This window comes from Bufo bufo, chromosome 1, assembly GCF_905171765.1.
Source record: "Bufo bufo chromosome 1, aBufBuf1.1, whole genome shotgun sequence".
NCBI classification, from domain to species: Eukaryota; Metazoa; Chordata; class Amphibia; order Anura; family Bufonidae; genus Bufo; species Bufo bufo.
In genome coordinates, this window is record NC_053389.1 from 242,638,717 (window position 1) to 242,657,511 (window position 18,795).

Sequence of the window (18,795 nt, forward strand, 5' to 3'; positions counted from 1 at the left end):
GGTGCGGCCTGAGGCGATCGCCTTACCTGGACTCATTGGTGGTGCACCCCTGGCTGTAAGCCATTATCATCAACATTAAAAGAAATAAACGCTTGAAATAGATCACTCTGTTGTAATGAATCTATATAATGTATTTCACTTTTTAAATTGAATTACTGAAATAAATTCACTTTTTGATGATATTCTAATTTATTGAGATGCACCTGTAATACAGTGTTCCCTTTGTTGCTAGTGAACAGGGCAGTTAGAGACCGGGAGGCTGCTCCCTCTAAGCCGGGCAATTTACAAACTACATTATTGCATCCTAATATTTCATTATAAAGCAGCAAGAAATACAGGGCCACATAGCATCCAAGCAAATAGTATTAAACAGCATGCAGGACTAGTACAGTGAAGGTTATGCTCTGCATTCCTGGTGGTCTAGGGCACAGAAGGGGTTAATTTATCTATCCCTGTTGGTCTAAGATACTAAAAAGTTTCATACCAGCATTCCTGGTTGTCTATGGCAAGAAAATGATTAGTGTCAGAATCCCCGGTGATCAAGGGTCATGAAAAGAGCTAATACTAGTATACCTGCTTGACCAGGGCAGTAAACCAGGTAATGTCAATATTCCTCGTGGTCTAGGCTAGTGAATGGGTTAATGTCAGTATCCTCCATGGTAGTGAAGGAGTTGATCTCAGTATACCTGTTGGTTTAGGACAGTTAGGGGGATAATTCTAGTATCTCCGGTGGTCTAGGTCAATTAAATGGTCAATTCTAAGATCCCTGGTGGAGGGCAGTGGAAGAATTAACACTGTATACGTGTGGACCAGTGGGATACTCACCTCTCTAGGCTCCAGCACTGTCCTATATCTAACAGGAGGGTAAAGTGTACCGTTTATGGGCTTCTGACAGGTTTTGGTGAGTGCTTTAGAAAGTATTTTCTCGGACTGCAGGACTTTTTTTCCCCTAGATGTTTTAAATGGTCTCTTGTGTGTGTTCGGTTTAGTGCAAGGTTGTTTTGGGATGGACATCTTTTGGGCATTCTAGGCACAACCAGTACAAGAACCTGAACACTCTTTTTATAATTGGGTAGAGCAATTCAAGATCACTCTGTCTGATCATTATAGGCATTTTCCAGGATTTTAATACTGATGGCCTATCTGATATATCTGATCGGCTGGAATCTTACATCTCGCAACCCAGTTCAGTTTCAGAGTGGCTCCAGCACTCCAAGTTGGCACCACTTAAGTGAATGGGAGCAGTGTTGCAGTCACCAACCCTGTTCAGTACACAATGGATGGATCTGTGTAGTACCGGCACCGACTCCGGGCGCTGGAACTACTGGTGAACAGCTAAATCGGCAGGGGCGCAGGGTGTCGGATCTCCATTGATCATATATTAATAAACTGTCCTGAAGATAGGCCATCAATACCAAAATCCTGGACAGCACCATTAAGGCCTCATGCAGACGACCGTTCCATTTTTTTTGCGGTCTGCAAATTGCAGATCCGCAAAACACAGAAGCCGCCCGTGTGCCTTCCGCAATTTGCGAAACGGAAACAGGCGGCCCATTGTAGAAATGCCTATTCTTGTCCGCAAAACAGACAAGAATAGGATATGTTATATTTTTTGGGCGGGGCTACGTAACGGAGCAACGGATGCGGACAGCACACGGAGTGCTAATGCAATATATCAATCGGCACTGCGGTTGAAGTAGAGTAGCGGTGCACGTGTCTCAGGGCCGGCGTCCCTTGTAGATAAGGAGAAAAGAGATCGGCACTCGCTTGTTTAGATAATCTTGCTGTGATTTATTGTCACATTCCAGTGACAATAAATCACAACAAGATTATCTAAACAAGCGAGTGCCGATATCTTTTCTCCTTAGCACACGGAGTGCTGTCCGCATCTTTTGCGGCCCCATTGAAGTGAATGGGTCCGCACCTGAGCCGCAAAAACTGCGGCTCGGATGCGGACCAGAATAACGGTCGTGTGCATGAGGCCTAACAGGTAATCTCAGGGAGTCTTCGCGGAGGAAGAATTTTTCTGAGCTGATGCACAACTTAGAGGGAGCAATAATATCAAGCCCTGGATTTCATCTGAGTTTTGTATTTAATAGTAATAGTATCTTGGATTTATTTTGCCTTACTTCAGTCACACCCAGAGCTGCATTCACAATTCTACAATCTCTCTCTCTATATATATATATATATATATATATATATATATATATATCTGTATAGCGAGAGAGAAAGAAAGAGAGAGATGGAAGAAGCCAAAGGCGGAAGGTGTTGGGCTGGGGGACTACCACTAAGGTCTGTATACTGTTTACACTATGTATTGAACCAGTTTACTATTAGGCTCCATTCACACATCCGCAATTCATTCCGCATTTTTGAACGGAATTGCGACGCCGCACTTCCGGGTCCGCAATTCCGATCCTGAAAAAAATAGAACATGTCCTATTCTTGTCCGCAATAGCGGACAAGAATAGGCATATTCTCTTAGTGGCCGCAATGTGCGGTCTGCAAAATGCGTAACGCACATTGCCACTGTTCGTGTTTTGCGGATCCGCAAAACACACACGGATGTGTGAATGGACCCTTACTATGTTCCACTATGGAATAATTACTTATGTACAGTATTAGCATTCGCACTTCATTGTTATGTATTGTTCCTAGTGATATGTCGCCCTTGGTGCATGTTCGCGTCCCCTATTATACTGTACTTTTGCTTGTTTTTTCATTGCTTTAGTTGTGTAATTTAATAAAGTTGTTACCGATGTGTATGTGATTGGCATGCAGTGCTTTGGTTTATAGAGTTGTGTATTACGTGGTGGCACATGCGTCTTTGCTATATGCCACTTTTTAGGGTAACTGTTTGGTATACATGTGGGGTATAGCATGACCCCCTGCTCTGTATATGCGAACACAGCGACATAGACTTGTTGAGCCGCTCCTAGAGAGTGGGACTGCCGTGTGACTGAGTTTGGCTCTTACCTACCGTTATGTCCCTGTGTTGGGAGATCTCGGCACACCAGTATCAGCATTATAGTGGAGTATTTACGTGATAGTTGGCATAATTAACTGGATGATGACAAGACGCTATTATATTCTATACAAAATAGGGGGGTGTAGTACGTCATAAGAATTTACCCAGTGAAGACCCGCAGAAAGTGGCCTCCAGTGTATAGCTGTTCTGAATGCCCATTTTCCACATGACCACGCGGCCCGTTCCTTCCTTGCTCTTCTGTACTTGGAACTTGCAGGCTGAAAATGAAAACTGAATGGGACATTGGTAAGGATGTGCGTTATGCCGTAAAATAAATGTCGGTGGGTGCTCATGTGGGGGAAGACTCTGCACGTCTTCCTGCTGCAGTTCTTCTTTGAGAAAGATTATACTTAGTACTGAAGTGGATTTCAGCGAAGTCCAGTTTTCTACCCCTAAAAATGTTTGTAAGGTGTGAAGACGAAAATAAAAGAAAATGTGTAAAAATGAGACGTGCAGTATGATATACAATAGTTGAGGGGGATTTTAAAAAGAGGCTGTCATCCCTGGAAAACTAGGTACAGCGGGTGAGACTTATCGAAACCAGTGTAAAGGAAAACTGGCTTAGTTGCCCATAGCAACCAATCAGATTCCACCTTTCATTTTCCAAAGGAGTTCTGAAAAATGAAAGGTGGAATCTGATTGGTTACTATGGGCAACTAAGCCAGTTCTACTTTACACCAGTTTGATAACTCTACTCTAGTGTCCTGTGGGGCTAGATCCACTGAATGTAATGATATCTTTTACTAAGCAATCTGTTTGTGACTGGATTTGGGACTTTAAGGCTATATCTGCACATGTTGCAGATTACATACGTTTTCTCTGTGTGGATTCTTATTCGGAAAAAACTGCAGCGTAATACAGTAACAAAAAAGTGTATGAGATTAGGCCCTGGGTTACTGGTGTTTTTATAAATGGAACAAAATATGCCTTCAAAAATTCTTGTTTTTGGCTACATTCACATGACCGTATCCGTCCACGCCTGTCCATGGGGTATACCTGGCATTGCAGCAAAGATTTACTGAAGAGACTGGGGTTGAGCTGCAACACCACACACAACTTGCTGACCGCCATGTTTTTTTAAGGGCTCATGCACATGAACGCATTTTTTGTCTGTGTTCGTTCCTTTTTATTTGCCTGTATGTGGAACCATAACAGAAATGACTCTGCGTCTGTTCCACATCCGTATGGCCACATGTACGTTCCGCCAAAAATTAAAACATGTCCTATTATGGTCTGCTTTACGGACAAGGATAGAACTGTTCTATTAGGAGCCGGACATTCCGTTCCGCAAAATGCGGAATACACCCGGTCGCTATCCGTGTTTTGCAAAACAACAATCGTCGTATGTATGAGCCCCTAATCCTGTAAACAATTTAGGGTATTTACACACTATGGTGCGAGATCTACCATCTCCCTAAGGCCTCTTGCACACAAACGTATTTTATTTCTGTGTCAGTTACGTTTTTTTTTGCGGACCGTATGCGGAATCATTCACTTCAATGGGTCCGCAAAAAAAAAAAACAACAGAAGTTACTCCGTGTTCATTCTGTTTCCGTATGTCCGTATTTCTGTTCCGCAAAAAAATAGAACATGTCCTAATATTGTCTGCGTTACGAATAAGGATAGGAGTCATTTTTGTGGAAATAGTGTTTTGAAGCATCAGATTTTTATTTTATTTTTTTGCATGGCTTGAGTCTTTCTACACTCTTTCCTCAATCTGATGTAATTTCCTGTTTAGACCTGTATAGAAAAATATATTGTTACAAAAAAAATAGCATGCAAAAAAAAAACAAGAACAATAAAGGTCTATGGGGAAAAAAAACACCATTGAGCCAAAAAAAATGCACCTAAATGATCAAAAATACCACCACAAACAAAAAAAAATGCAGGTTTGTGCTGTTTAATATTTCCCATAATATTCCATAGATTCTGGAGCTGGAATTTGTTTTGCCCAAAAAAAAAAAAAGCCTGTAAAAATGGCTAAAAAAGGCAAAAAAAAAATTGTGAACCTAGCCTTAAGAAACTGTGCAATATTCTTAGATGGCCTCCAATGATTACCTTGTCGGGGGAGATCTTGCTGAGCATTAACGGGAAGATGCGCTCGCACAAGTAACTTTGGCCGCCATTCTGGCCACCTCTGCCTTTACACCCGTACATAAAGACATTTTGCTTCCTGCTGTGTCCATGCATGTCACAATAAAGCAATATCTCCCGCTCTTCCATCACCCTTTGAGAAAGGAAAGTAGAGGAACCAAGTTACAGAAGCACGTCGACCATGTCATGATTCAACAAATCAGAGGCACGTCTGCATCATACGATACATGAAAGAATCGCCATTCAGGAGTCCGCACAAACTGTGTGCCTGCCCACACAGTATATAACTACTGTAATACTGCCCCATGTACAAGAATATAACTACGTTCAGGGGTTTTATGCCGTTTTTTGAAGCCAAAATCAGGAGTGGATCATTAAAAAGCAAAAAGTATTAAGGACAAATGCTACTACTCCATTTTTTTTAATCCACTACAAGTTTTGGCTTCAAAAACTGCATCAGGGGCCCCAGAACTAGGGTGTGCCCTGAGGGAAGAAAGGGTGCAACCTCCTTTCACTGCACAGGCCTGGTGAGAGGGAAGCCACTGTGATTAGAGGACCTTTCACCGATTATTACACTATGAACTAACTATACAGACATGTAGAGCGGCGCCCGGGGATTTCACTGCACTTATTATTATCCCCGGGCGCCGCTCCATTCTCCTGCTATGTCCTCCGGTATCTCCGTTCCCTAAGTTATGGTAGGAAAATAACCTCCCAGGCTGTAAGCTCTGCGCTGCGATTGGCCAGCGCTAGAGCAGAACAAGGGCAGACTCCGCCTACCATAACTTAGTGACTGAAATCTCCGCCTACTATAACTTAGTGAGCGGAGATACCGGAGGACATAGCAGGAGAACGGAGCGGCGCCCGGGGATAATAGTAAGTGCAGTGAGATCCCCGGGCGCCGCTCTACATGTCTGTATAGTTAGTTCATAGTGTAATAATCAGTGAAAGGTCCTCTTTAACAAACAGAGCCACTACCACTCCCAGCCTCTACTCTGACTCCTCCCTGGCCACTGCAGTAGAAAAATGAACATTAGATGTACAGTGGATATAAAAAGTCTACACACCCCTGTTAAAATGTCAGGTTTCTGTGCTGTAAAAAAATGAGACAAAGATAAATCATTTCAGAACTTTTTCCACCTTTAATGTGACCTATGAACTGTACAACTCAATTGAAAAACAAACTGAAATCTTTTAGGTAGAGGGAAGAAAAAATATAAAAATAAAATAATATGGTTGCATAAGTGTGCACACCCTAAAACCAATACTTTGTTCAAGCACCTTTTGATTTTATTACAGCACTCAGTCTTTTGAAGTATGAGTCTATCAGCATGGCACATTTTGACTTGGCAAGATTTCCCACTCTTCTTTGCAAAAACACTCCAAATCTGTCAGATTGCGAGGGCATCTCCTGTGCACAGCCCTCTTCAGATCACCCCACAGATTTTCAATCAGATTCAGGTCTGGGCTCTGGCTGGGCCATTCCAAAACTTTATTCTTCTTCTGGTGAAGCCATTCCTTTGTTGATTTGGATGTATGCTTTGGGTCGTTGTCATGCTGAAAGATGAAGTTCCTCTTCATGTTCAGCTCTCTAGCAGAAGCCTGGAGGTTTTGTGCCAATATTGACTGGTATTTGGAACAGTTCATAATTCCCTCTAGCTAAACTAAGGCCCCAGTTCCAGCTGAAGAAAAACAGCCCCTTGGCATGATGCTGCCACCACCATGCTTCACTGTGGGCATGGTGTTCTTTTGGTGATGTGCAGTGTTGTTTATGCGCCAAACATATCTTTTGGAATTATGGCCAAAAAGTTCAACCTTGGTTTGATCAGACCATAACACCTTTTCCCACATGCTTTTAGGAGACTTCAGATGTGTTTTTGCAAAATGTAGCCTGGCTTGGATGTTTTTCTTCGTAAGAAAGGGCTTTCGTCTTGCCACTCTACCCCATAGCCCAGACATATGAAGAATACGGGAGATTGTTGTCACATGTACCACACCGCCAGTACTTGCCAAATATTCCTGCAGCTCCTTTAATGTTGCTGTAGGCCTCTTGGTCGCCTCCCAGACCAGTTTCTTCTCGTCTTTTCATCAATTTTGGAGGGACGTCCAGTTCTTGGTAATGTCACTGTTGTGCCATATTTTCTCCACTTGATGATGACTGTCTTCACTGTGTTCCATGGTATATCTAATGCCTTGGAAATTCTTTTGTACCCTTCTCCTGACTGATACCTTTTAACAATGAGATCCCTCTGATGGTTTGGAAGCTCTCTGTGGACCATGACTTTTGCTGTGGGATGCGACTAAGAAAATTTCAGGAAAGACCAACTAGAGCAGCTGAACTTTATTTGGGGTTAATCAGAGGCACTTTAAATGATGGAAGGTGTATGCGGACTCCTAGTTAACATGATTTTGAATGTGATTGCTTAATTCTGAACACAGCTATAAGACACAGTTATAAGAGGGTGTGCACACTTATGCAACCACATTATTTTAGTTTTCTTCCCTCCACCTAAAAGATTTCAGTTTGTTTTTCAATTGAGTGGTACAGTTTATAGGTCACATTAAAAGGTGGAAAAAGTTCTGAAATGATTTATCTTTGTCTCATTTTTTTACATCACAGAAACCTGACATTTTAACAGGGGTGTGTAGACTTTTTATATCCACTGTAGTGTCCTAATTCTATTAATATTGGGAGTATGACTTCAGTTCACAAACAATCCCCTAGTGATAAAATGTCTCCAGTATTATAGTAGTTATATTCTTGTACACAGGATACAGAATAATAATAGTTATATTCTTGTACGTATGAGGCAGTATTATAGTAAATACAAACAATAGAGCTAAAAAATGGGTGCTACCCTCCATATATTGCAAGAAAATTTACACTAGAACCTTCAGAATCACAGGTGCATATCCATGAAGCAAACATAATTACAAAAAACAAAATGGTTTGCACACCGTTATATATACAAACAATAGAGCAAAAAAATGGGGGTCATTCTAGATTAGTATTGTACCACTTTTATCTAGTATTGTACCACTTAGCTCTATTGTTTGTATATATAACGGTGTGCAGCCATTTTGTTTTTTGTAATTATGTTTGCTTCATGGATATGCACCTGTGATTCTGAAGGTTTTAGTCTAAATTTTCTTGCAATATATTGGGGGTGGCACCCCTTTTAGACTGGACAGGCCCATCTACCTGGGACTTCTGAGCAGAGTACGTTTGTAGCTGGTTCCTACACTGCCCTGAATATTGTAGCCTTAAGTAAGTCCAAAGTGAGGCAGTATCTTTAGTGATAGGGACCCATCTGTGGAAGCCACCTTGACGCCTGGTAGGTGGGCCCGACACGTATGTGCGCTAAGAGCTTCCAATATTCATTTATACTCATTTATAGTCGGTATTGTACCACTTTTATCTAGAATGACCCCCATTTCTTAGCTCTATTGTTTGTATATATAACGGTGTGCAGACATTTTGTTTTTTTGTAATTATGTTTGCTTCATGGATATGCACCTGTGATTCTGAAGGTTCTAGTCTAAATTTACTTGCAGTATTATAGTAGTTATATTTTTGTACATAGAAGGCAGTATTATAATAGTTATATTCCTGTACATAGGAGGCAGTATTATAGTAAACTTGAAAAGAAAGTTCATTCCAGCCTCCGGATAAAACAATGGAATCCTTTATTGAGAAATAGTCATAAAATCCAGGTATGCCAAACACATAGTGCACAGAAAAAGGCACCACCTGTGACGCGTTTCGGATGTATATAACACCCTTAGGCTACAGGCACACAACCGTAGGTGTTTTTAGGTCCGCAAATTGCGGATCCACAAAAAAGAAACGGAACGGAAACAAACAACGTTTGTGTGAATGTAGCTTTAGTCGTAGCAAGGTGGTGTGAATACTGGTGCTGCTTATATCAGAGGTTGGGGCAGAGCTGAATTATTTTCATAAAAAAATGTAATACATGTGTGACAACAGCTCGCAGTGAATGACCCCCACTAACCTCAGATACAGCAGACACAACAAGCAGTATACATAGAGAAAAAAAAAGTTAGGAGTTATTTTGAAAGTAAATATTTATTGGGCGACACTAACCCCTTTGCTCGGTGGCTGCTCTGGTATGTTCCCTACATCGATGACCTGCTGTTTATATGGTGTGGCGATGTAGCGGTCTTACCGGAGTTCATCCATTTCCTGAATAGTAACACTCTTAACCTTAGCTTTACTGATTACTATCACCAGGAACGTATTACTTTTTTGGATTTAAATTTACAAATCGACTGGATGACCCAAAAGGTCATAAGTACAATGTGCAAAACTATACTGCAGCACCAGTATTCACACCACCTAAGGCCCCTTTTACACGGGTGAGAATTCCGCGCGGGTGCAATGCATGAGGTGAACACATTGCACCCGCACTGAATCCGGAACAATTCACTTCAATGGGGCTGTGCAGATGAGCGGTGATTTTCAGGCATCACTTGTGCGTTGTGTGAAAATTGCAACATGTTCTATATTCGGCGTTTTTCACGCAACGCAGGCCCCATAGAAATAAATGGGGCTGCGTGAAAATCGCAAGCATATGCGGATGCGCATGGTTGCTAGGAGATGATAGGGATGAGCAACCCCAGACCCTATTTAAGTCTAATCACTGTATTATTTTCCCTTATAACACAGTTATAAGGGAAAATAATAGCATTCTTAATACAGAATGCTTACTAAAATGTCCATTGAGGGGTTAAAAAAAACAACAACAAAAAAAACATAACTCACCTCATCCACTTGATCGCACAGCCGGCATCGTCTTCTTTCAGGACCTTCAAAAGGACCTTTGATGATGTCATTGCGCTCACCACGTGGTAAGCGTGGTGACGTTAGCGCAGGTCCTGCTGAATGAAGATCTTCTATCTTCATTCAGGACCTGCGCTGACGTCACTGCGCTTACGTGGTTCTATCTTAATTCAGCAGGACCTGCGCTGACGTCACCATGCTCACCACATGGTGAGCGCGATTACATCAAAGGTCCTGAAAGCAGGTCCTGAAAGAAGAAGAAAGAAGAAGATCACGGCTGCGTGATCAAGTCTGTATTAAGAATGCTATTATTTTCCATTATTACCATAATGGAAAATAATAAAATCTACAGAACACCAAACCCGAACTTCAGTGAAGAAGTCCGGGTTCGGGTCTGGGTACCACATTCAGTTTTTTCTCACGTGCGTGCAAAATGCATTGCACTCGCGCGGAAAAACTGAACATCGGGTTTTCGCGCAATGCACCCTGAACGTATCCGGAACGTATCCGGCCCTCACCCGCGACGCCCGTGTGAAAGAGGCCTAAGGATGTTATCTACATCCAAAAAAACGTCACAGGAGGTGCGTTTTTCTGTGCACTATGTGTTTGGCATACCTGGATTTTATGACTATTTCTCAATAAAGGATTCCATTGTTTTATTCGGAGGCTGGAATGAACTTTCTTTTCAAGTTTGCATTTGTTGGAGTGCCACGCTTTTCCGTGCCCTGGACCTCTGTATTGGAGCTGTTCGTAATGATCTTTTGGCAGTATTATAGTAGTTGTACATAGGAGCTGTATTATAGTAGTTATATACTTGTACGTAGGAGACAGTATTATAGTAGTTATATACTTGTACATAGGAGCTGTATTATAGTAGTTATATACTTGTACGTAGGAGGCAGTATTATAGTAGTTATAGTCCTGTACATAGGAGGTAGTATTATAGTAGTTATATACTTCTACATAGGAGGCAGTATTATAGTAGTTATATACTTGTACATAGGAGCTGTATTATAGTAGTTATATACTTGTACATATGAGCAGTATTATAGTAGTTATATACTTGTACATAGGGGCAGTATTATAGTAGTTATATTATTGTACATAGGAGCAGTATTATAGTAGTTATATACTTGTACATAGGAGGCAGTATTATAGTTTTTATTTGTACATAGGAAGAAGTATTATGATATATTATATATAGGGGACAATATTTATTTATAGTAAATTCTTGTACAAAAGATACAGTACCATAGCTGCTATAATCAGATATGCTACTTCTGTCAGACTTTGGCCTCTTTCACAACCATATTGAAATCTGTCTGTATTCTGGCTCCAGAATAGGCTCACATTCTGGATGATATACCATCAAGATTGTTATCAGGATTCCATCTGTAATTCATCCAGATTTACATGCGTATTATTTCTTTTCGGCATTTTTCATGCTCTCCCATACATTATAATGGGCGGATTTGAAAGCAAATATGAAGAAAACTAGGGGATGCTGCGTATTTCAAATACTGCTGGAAACTATACGCTCATGTGAATTACCCTATTCATTAACATAAGGAGCAGATTCTGGTACACAATACGCGCCATATACAGATGGCAAATAGGGCAACACGTTGGCCAGCACGATGGCTCAGTGGTTAGCACTGGTGCCTTGCAGAGCTGGGGTCTGAGGTTTAAATCTGACCAAGGACAACATCTACATGGAGTTTGTATGTTCTCCCCGTGTTTGCGTGGGTTTCCTCTGGGTATTCTGGTTTCCTCCCACACTCTGAAGACATACTGATAGAGACCTTAGATTGTGAGCCCCATTGGGGACAGTTGGATGCTAATGTCTGAAGCGCTGCAGAATATAGTGCATAAAATAAAACATTCAAAAGACAGTTTGCTTAATTAAGCGACAGTAGTCAAACTGACCACTAGAGGGTGCTAGGAAACAACACAGAGCATTGAGCAGTCACAATGCACATTCTCTTTTTATGAATTTTAGATATGGACAATATTTTTTTTATTATCAGATGAAATAAGCTTTGCTGTGTAAATGCAGAGCTGAATGCAGCATGACTGACAGCGCCAGACAGACCATTATAGGCAATCAGCTCCACAATGAGAGATTTAGGCTGTTGAAGTGGAAGGTACATGAGCAGAGATGGAGTCTTTATGTTATCAGCAGGTGTTATCATTACTGTAATAATTAATTTGATCTCTTATCTTATGCATTAAGGATTGAAAAAAAGCTTCCATCATCCAACATCAAAGATGGAAAGAAAATGACAATTTGACTGCCAGAGCTGATTGCAGATAGTGATGCCTTATAGTGAACTGCCTGCTACAAACCCAAGGGGAACTATGGGGTTTTTGAATTTCCCCTGTGATCCTGTCCTTGGTAACTTTGCTGATTGAACAGTATTTACCTTATAATTCCCATATTGTCACAAGATACCCTGGGGCATATTCAGAGTAACTGCACTAGGTAGACGGGAGAGAGACTGCAGCAACTTCCAGGTGAGATCCACTGTAGAGTGAAGTAGCAGGGTTGTGTAAAGGGGCACATTAGGGTGCTCTGCAGGGGGCCGCACTGCGGGTGGGAAGAATAGGAGTGTAATAATGTGAGCTACTGGGGCTGATTACAGTACTAACTACAGGCAGTTGTTTTCACTCTGCATTTAAATATTATTTGATCTTTATATGGAGGTATTTTGATTCCTTATGGCGATATTATCTGATCTTTGTATGGTGGTACTATTTCGACTGCATGGCAATATCACTTAATGTTTGTTTGGTAATAGTATTTGGAGGCTGTATGGCAGTATATGGTGGTATTAATTGTTTTGTATGTATACAATACTAGAATTTGAACACTCTGTAGTAAAATGATATCAGCACAGTTTAATACTGCTTGGGCACTGTGACGGTACTTGTTGGGCTCTGTATGATGCCAATTCTGTCTGGTAGTATTATTATTTGTCCTCTGTATGCAGTGTTATTTGAGCTCTGTAGGACAGTGTTAGTTTGGCTTTATTGGGTGGTATTATTTATATGATAGCATTATTTAAATGCTGTATGGCGGTAGTATTAGGACTTGTGTAGTATCAGTACAGCCCTGGAGATTGTCCATTCAGTGACAAGAAAACACAAGCATGTCCTGGGCTCTGTGGCTCTGCTTTACTATTGGGGTTTTTAACAATCCTGTTCACTAATATAACATTTTGGTGCAGTGATATACTGCATCTGCCAGAAATCACAATGATATCTGATTACCTTGACTATATAGCGAATAATATTTAATTCAGCAGTTTATGGAGTATGTTCACCCCCTACTCCGGTGTCCATTACAGTGTCTATACCTGCACCTCATATAAACATAATTAGCGTGACAAATAAACTGATTTTATAAATGTGAGGACCACTTATTTCTGATAGATAGATAGATAGATAGATAGATAGGATAGATAGATAGATAGATAGATAATATATTGGATACATAGATAGATTAGATAGATAGATAGATAGATAGATAGATAGATAGATAGATAGATAGATAGATAGATAGATAGATAGATAGATAACCAACATGGAGTTTGTATGTTCTCCCCGTGTTTGCGTGGGTTTCCTCCAGGTTCTCCGGTTTCCTCCAACACTCCAAAAGATATACTGATAGGGACCTTAGATTGTGAGCCCCATTGGGGACTGTGTGATGCTAATGTCTGTAAAGCGCTGAGGAAAAATATCAGCGTTATATAAGTGAGTCAAATAAGTTAACAGATATAAGGGAAATAGATGATAGTTATGAGATGAATAGATAAAAGGACATATTAATTAATGAATTTATTGTATGCACTCATATAGTGCTAACATATTCCGCAGCGCTTTACAGATATTAGCATCAAGCTGTCCCCAATGGGGCTCACAATCTAAGTTCCCTATCAGTATGTCTTTGGATTGTGGGAGGAAACCCACGCAAACACGGGGAGAACATACAAACTCCTTGGTCGGATTCGAACCTAGGACCCCAGGGCTGCAAGGCACCAGTGCTAACCACTGACATATGAGATAGTTAGTTATGAGATGAATAGACAGATGCAAGATAGACATACATGAATCAATCGTTAATGTGACACTTAACATGTTAAATACACTGAAGATGCTCCAAAATTATAAGGAGGTCCATGCCTCTTAATAACTTTGGTTCATCTAAGGAGGCCTGTGCAGCAGTAAATAAAATCTAAGCCAGTAAGCAGTTGGTATAGGTTCCTTGTGTCATTTATCCCAGTTTTGTGGATCAAATATTGTTAAATTTGTCAGGCAGTATAGGCCCCACTCACTTCCTGCTAATTTTTTTGAAAAGTGGTGAGCTTGCTGTAAGAGGAGAAAAAGATTTTGCCAAAATCTACAAAAAAGGGGAGTCATAAATGCCCCCTCCCCTCAGAGTATTCAATGCATTAGTGTCACAATAATGTTTGCTACATCCATAGACAGACAGATATATAGAAAGATATAATAGACACACAGACATAAACCACCACTCTTACCGTTTTATCATGTTACGGGTGAACCATATAGACGGGAATGAATCCTTCAGTCTAGACTTATAATTGCGATTTAAATCTCGTCCGGCAAGAGAGCAGCGATAGTTTCCCACAATCACCCCATCTGGGTTTAACATGGGCACCACCTTGAAGACAAAGTTGTCTCTCAGGAGCTGGGCATCACTTCTTGAGCTTAAAATGTAGTCCAAGAAACCTTTCATCATCCAAGAGCTGTTGGTCTCACCTGGATGAACCCTGGCTGTCAGTATTACGGCCTTCTTCTTCTTGGGTTCCTCAGTGGCCAGAGAGGGGTTGGTGATAGTCAATACATATACAATGTTACCAGCCAAGGAGTGGCACAGGACCCGAATCTTACAATACCTGGACCGTTTTGGATCATTGGCTATCTCGGCCAAGTAATCTTGGAGGTTAGAGTATGTATATGGATAACAGTGGGCAAAGTAACAGATGTCTCCACTGTGTGGGAACCTGAAGGTCCAAGAGAGGGAGTAGTACGATTGTCCTTCTCTGCCAAAGCTGTTTTTGTAATACTTGATCTCATCCCCGATCCTCTTCCAACCAATGTGTTGGGTGTTGGCATCAGTCTCGGAGTACATGAGGGGACGCATACCGTGGTTGTAGAGACTTGTGGGTTTCCTGAAGTTAATGATGGTAAATCGGTAAGGGATACCAGCCTTTGTGTTCTTCACTCGAAAATAGTACCACTGGGTGTGGCGGTCAGTGTAAAGGTCAGTCCGAAGGATCAACTGGTAGTCGTAGTCACCACTGTAAGAGGACCATAAAAAATCAGCTCAAGGGTCATTGTTTTGTGTAGATGGGATATCTCTCACCAATCTTAAGGTGATGGCATATTGTGGCAAGGAAGGCTTTATGAAAATTTATCTTAAAAATGGAGAAGCAGAGTAGGGCTTAAAATGTCCTGCAACTTTGGATTGAAATGCTGGTAAGCAAGTGTAACATGATCAATCTGGGACAATTTGTAACTTACTCCTCTACCTCATAGTGCAGCACTCCAGAACAGGGTACTTGCAAAATGTTATTTTTATGTATTGTTATTTAATTTATTGTACAACCCAGTATAGTTTTGTATGAATCTGTCAGGCTTAACTATCCTGACTTTGCCTGTCACAGTGGGGAGTGGGGGGAAACCCCAGACCATTCAATGTAAAAGGGATAGGGGTAGCAGCTAGGCCAGGCTGCCAAGAAAAGGGAGCTGGTCACCTCCTATAGCATCCCTAAATCTGGCCCTGTTCTCCTAACTGTATGAGCCGACCCTTAAGGTAGGAGGGCTCATACGCTGGAAACCTCAGAACCCTGAAATCCCTGAATGTCCCTGAGGTTAGGAGACAAGGACAAGAGACAACCAGGTTCATCCAAGACACGGATGAACCAGAGTCTCCACAGGCCTAGCAACAAAGGGAAAACACACCAAATAGGATGACATAGGTAAGAACACCAGAAACACACTTACCTGCCACAGCCACCACGACTAGAACCCATGCATAAGTACAGGTGCCCACACACCAAATAGGACACTGTACAAACAACACCACACACAGGAATCCAGCATACCTGATATCCCATACAGCAAGGTGCACGGCAGCCGCGGCAGCACTGCATCCAGACATATGGTTCACCCCTCCGGGAAACCAGCCCCCTTTCGGAGGTATCAACATACCGGGTAACGTAAAGCACACATGCAGGGACCAACACCATCAACAGCCCAGACATGTAACAACCAACAAAACGCTACACACACCCAGAACATAAACCCACACCACACATACAACAAGTGAGGGTAAAGGTACAAGGAGGGTACAAAAGAGAGGACAATTTATGTTCCATAAGGTGGCCCTCAAGGACTGGGCTGGAACACCCAGGCAAGGAGCAAAGCTCCAACACCAAGCAAGGCTGTAGTACAACTGCACCCAGCCAGCAAGCCAGAGGTTTATATCAAGCTTGTGGCCACACCCAGGAAACAACTTAATCCCCACTAGCCGGAAGATTAACCTCTTGCTCACCAAACAGCAGGGAGGCACACCTTAAAGGGGAAGTGCACGTGCAAACCACAAACTACACATTGCCCATAGCAACCAGTCTGCACGGCAACCGTGTCACGGTCAAACACCAATATGACCGTGACACTGCCCCTGCAGGAACCTAGGAGGGACTACACTGCGTGCAGAATTATTAGGCAAATGAGTATTTTGACCACATCATCCTCTTTATGCATGTTGTCTTACTCCAAGCTGTATAGGCTCGAAAGCCTACTACCAATTAAGCATATTAGGTGATGTGCATCTCTGTAATGAGAAGGGGTGTGGTCTAATGACATCAACACCCTATATTAGGTGTGCATAATTATCAGGCAACTTCCTTTCCTTTGGCAAAATGGGTCAAAAGAAGGACTTGACAGGCTCAGAAAAGTCAAAAATAGTGAGATATCTTGCAGAGGGATGCAGCACTCTTAAAATTGCAAAGCTTCTGAAGCGTGATCATCGAACAATCAAGCGTTTCATTCAAAATAGTCAACAGGGTCGCAAGAAGCGTGTGGAAAAACCAAGGCGCAAAATAACTGCCCATGAACTGAGAAAAGTCAAGCGTGCAGCTGCCAAGATGCCACTTGCCACCAGTTTGGCCATATTTCAGAGCTGCAACATCACTGGAGTGCCCAAAAGCACAAGGTGTGCAATACTCAGAGACATGGCCAAGGTAAGAAAGGCTGAAAGACGACCACCACTGAACAAGACACACAAGCTGAAACGTCAAGACTGGGCCAAGAAATATCTCAAGACTGATTTTTCTAAGGTTTTATGGACTGATGAAATGAGAGTGAGTCTTGATGGGCCAGATGGATGGGCCCGTGGCTGGATTGGTAAAGGGCAGAGAGCTCCAGTCCGACTCAGACGCCAGCAAGGTGGAGGTGGAGTACTGGTTTGGGCTGGTATCATGAAAGATGAGCTTGTGGGGCCTTTTCGGGTTGAGGATGGAGTCAAGCTCAACTCCCAGTCCTATTGCCAGTTTCTGGAAGACACTTTCTTCAAGCAGTGGTACAGGAAGAAGTCTGCATCCTTCAAGAAAAACATGATTTTCATGCAGGACAATGCTCCATCACACGCGTCCAAGTACTCCACAGCGTGGCTGGCAAGAAAGGGTATAAAAGAAGAAAATCTAATGACATGGCCTCCTTGTTCACCTGATCTGAACCCCATTGAGAACCTGTGGTCCATCATCAAATGTGAGATTTACAAGGAGGGAAAACAGTACACCTCTCTGAACAGTGTCTGGGAGGCTGTGGTTGCTGCTGCACGCAATGTTGATGGTGAACAGATCAAAACACTGACAAAATCCATGGATGGCAGACTTTTGAGTGTCCTTGCAAAGAAAGGTGGCTATATTGGTCACTGATTTGTTTTTGTTTTGTTTTTGAATGTCAGAAATGTATATTTGTGAATGTTGAGATGTTATATTGGTTTCACTGGTAAAAATAAATAATTGAAATGGGTATATATTTGTTTTTTGTTAAGTTGCCTAATAATTATGCACAGTAATAGTCACCTGCACACACAGATATCCCCCTAAAATAGCTAAAACTAAAAACAAACTAAAAACTACTTCCAAAAATATTCAGCTTTGATATTAATGAGTTTTTTGGGTTCATTGAGAACATGGTTGTTGTTCAATAATAAAATTAATCCTCAAAAATACAACTTGCCTAATAATTCTGCACTCCCTGTAAGGTCAGTGCCTAGCTCAGTTAGTGTGTTTTAACTGAGGAAGTGAGAGAAGCTAATTGTGCTCACTCACCATTAAACTATGCCTGGCTTCCAGAGTATCATCATCTCTGAACAAGAAAGTAATTGTTATCCAAAGGTACTTCAGAAAGAGAAAGGAAAGTACTAGAAGGTCAAAAATCTGCATGCCTGAGCATCGGAGTCAGTCAGTAAGGTATTCGCTGTTTAAGGCTGTTAGAGACTTACCTGCAGTGAGAGGAACATTGCTAAAACACCTGTCACTGTCATGGTCTGGCCCACAATATCTGAATCCTGTTTCCCCCATCTGGGAATTACAGCCACCATTGTAAGAGTAATATTGCCAGCCTTAGACTCTGCAGAGAGAGACTTGAGAGATAGAGGAAAGGAGTACTACAATCCCCATCATAGCCTATACGCATACATTCCTATATAGAAAGATTTGCACTGTCAATTGTTTTGAACTGTGTTTTCATACCATTGGATGTACTACAGCTCCCATGCTGCACGTTAGTAAAGAGAGACTTGTTCATTTTCTATAATTGGCTTGGTTAGCAT

At 41.7% G+C, this 18,795-nt stretch overlaps 1 protein-coding gene across 2 annotated transcripts in view; it reads right to left on the reverse strand.

The window, feature by feature from the left end:
- Positions 1–18,795, reverse strand: part of LOC121005333 (cytosolic carboxypeptidase 2-like) — a 141,855-nt gene that overhangs the window by 48,238 nt on the left and 74,822 nt on the right. For both annotated transcript variants that reach the window (XM_040438005.1, XM_040438011.1), the window contains exons 7-9: positions 14,468–15,250; positions 5,090–5,258; positions 3,136–3,262 (exon numbers count right to left, since the gene is read on the reverse strand). In XM_040438005.1, the coding sequence (XP_040293939.1) occupies positions 3,136–3,262; positions 5,090–5,258; positions 14,468–15,250 (1,079 nt within the window). The remainder of the gene's footprint in view (positions 1–3,135; positions 3,263–5,089; positions 5,259–14,467; positions 15,251–18,795) is intronic.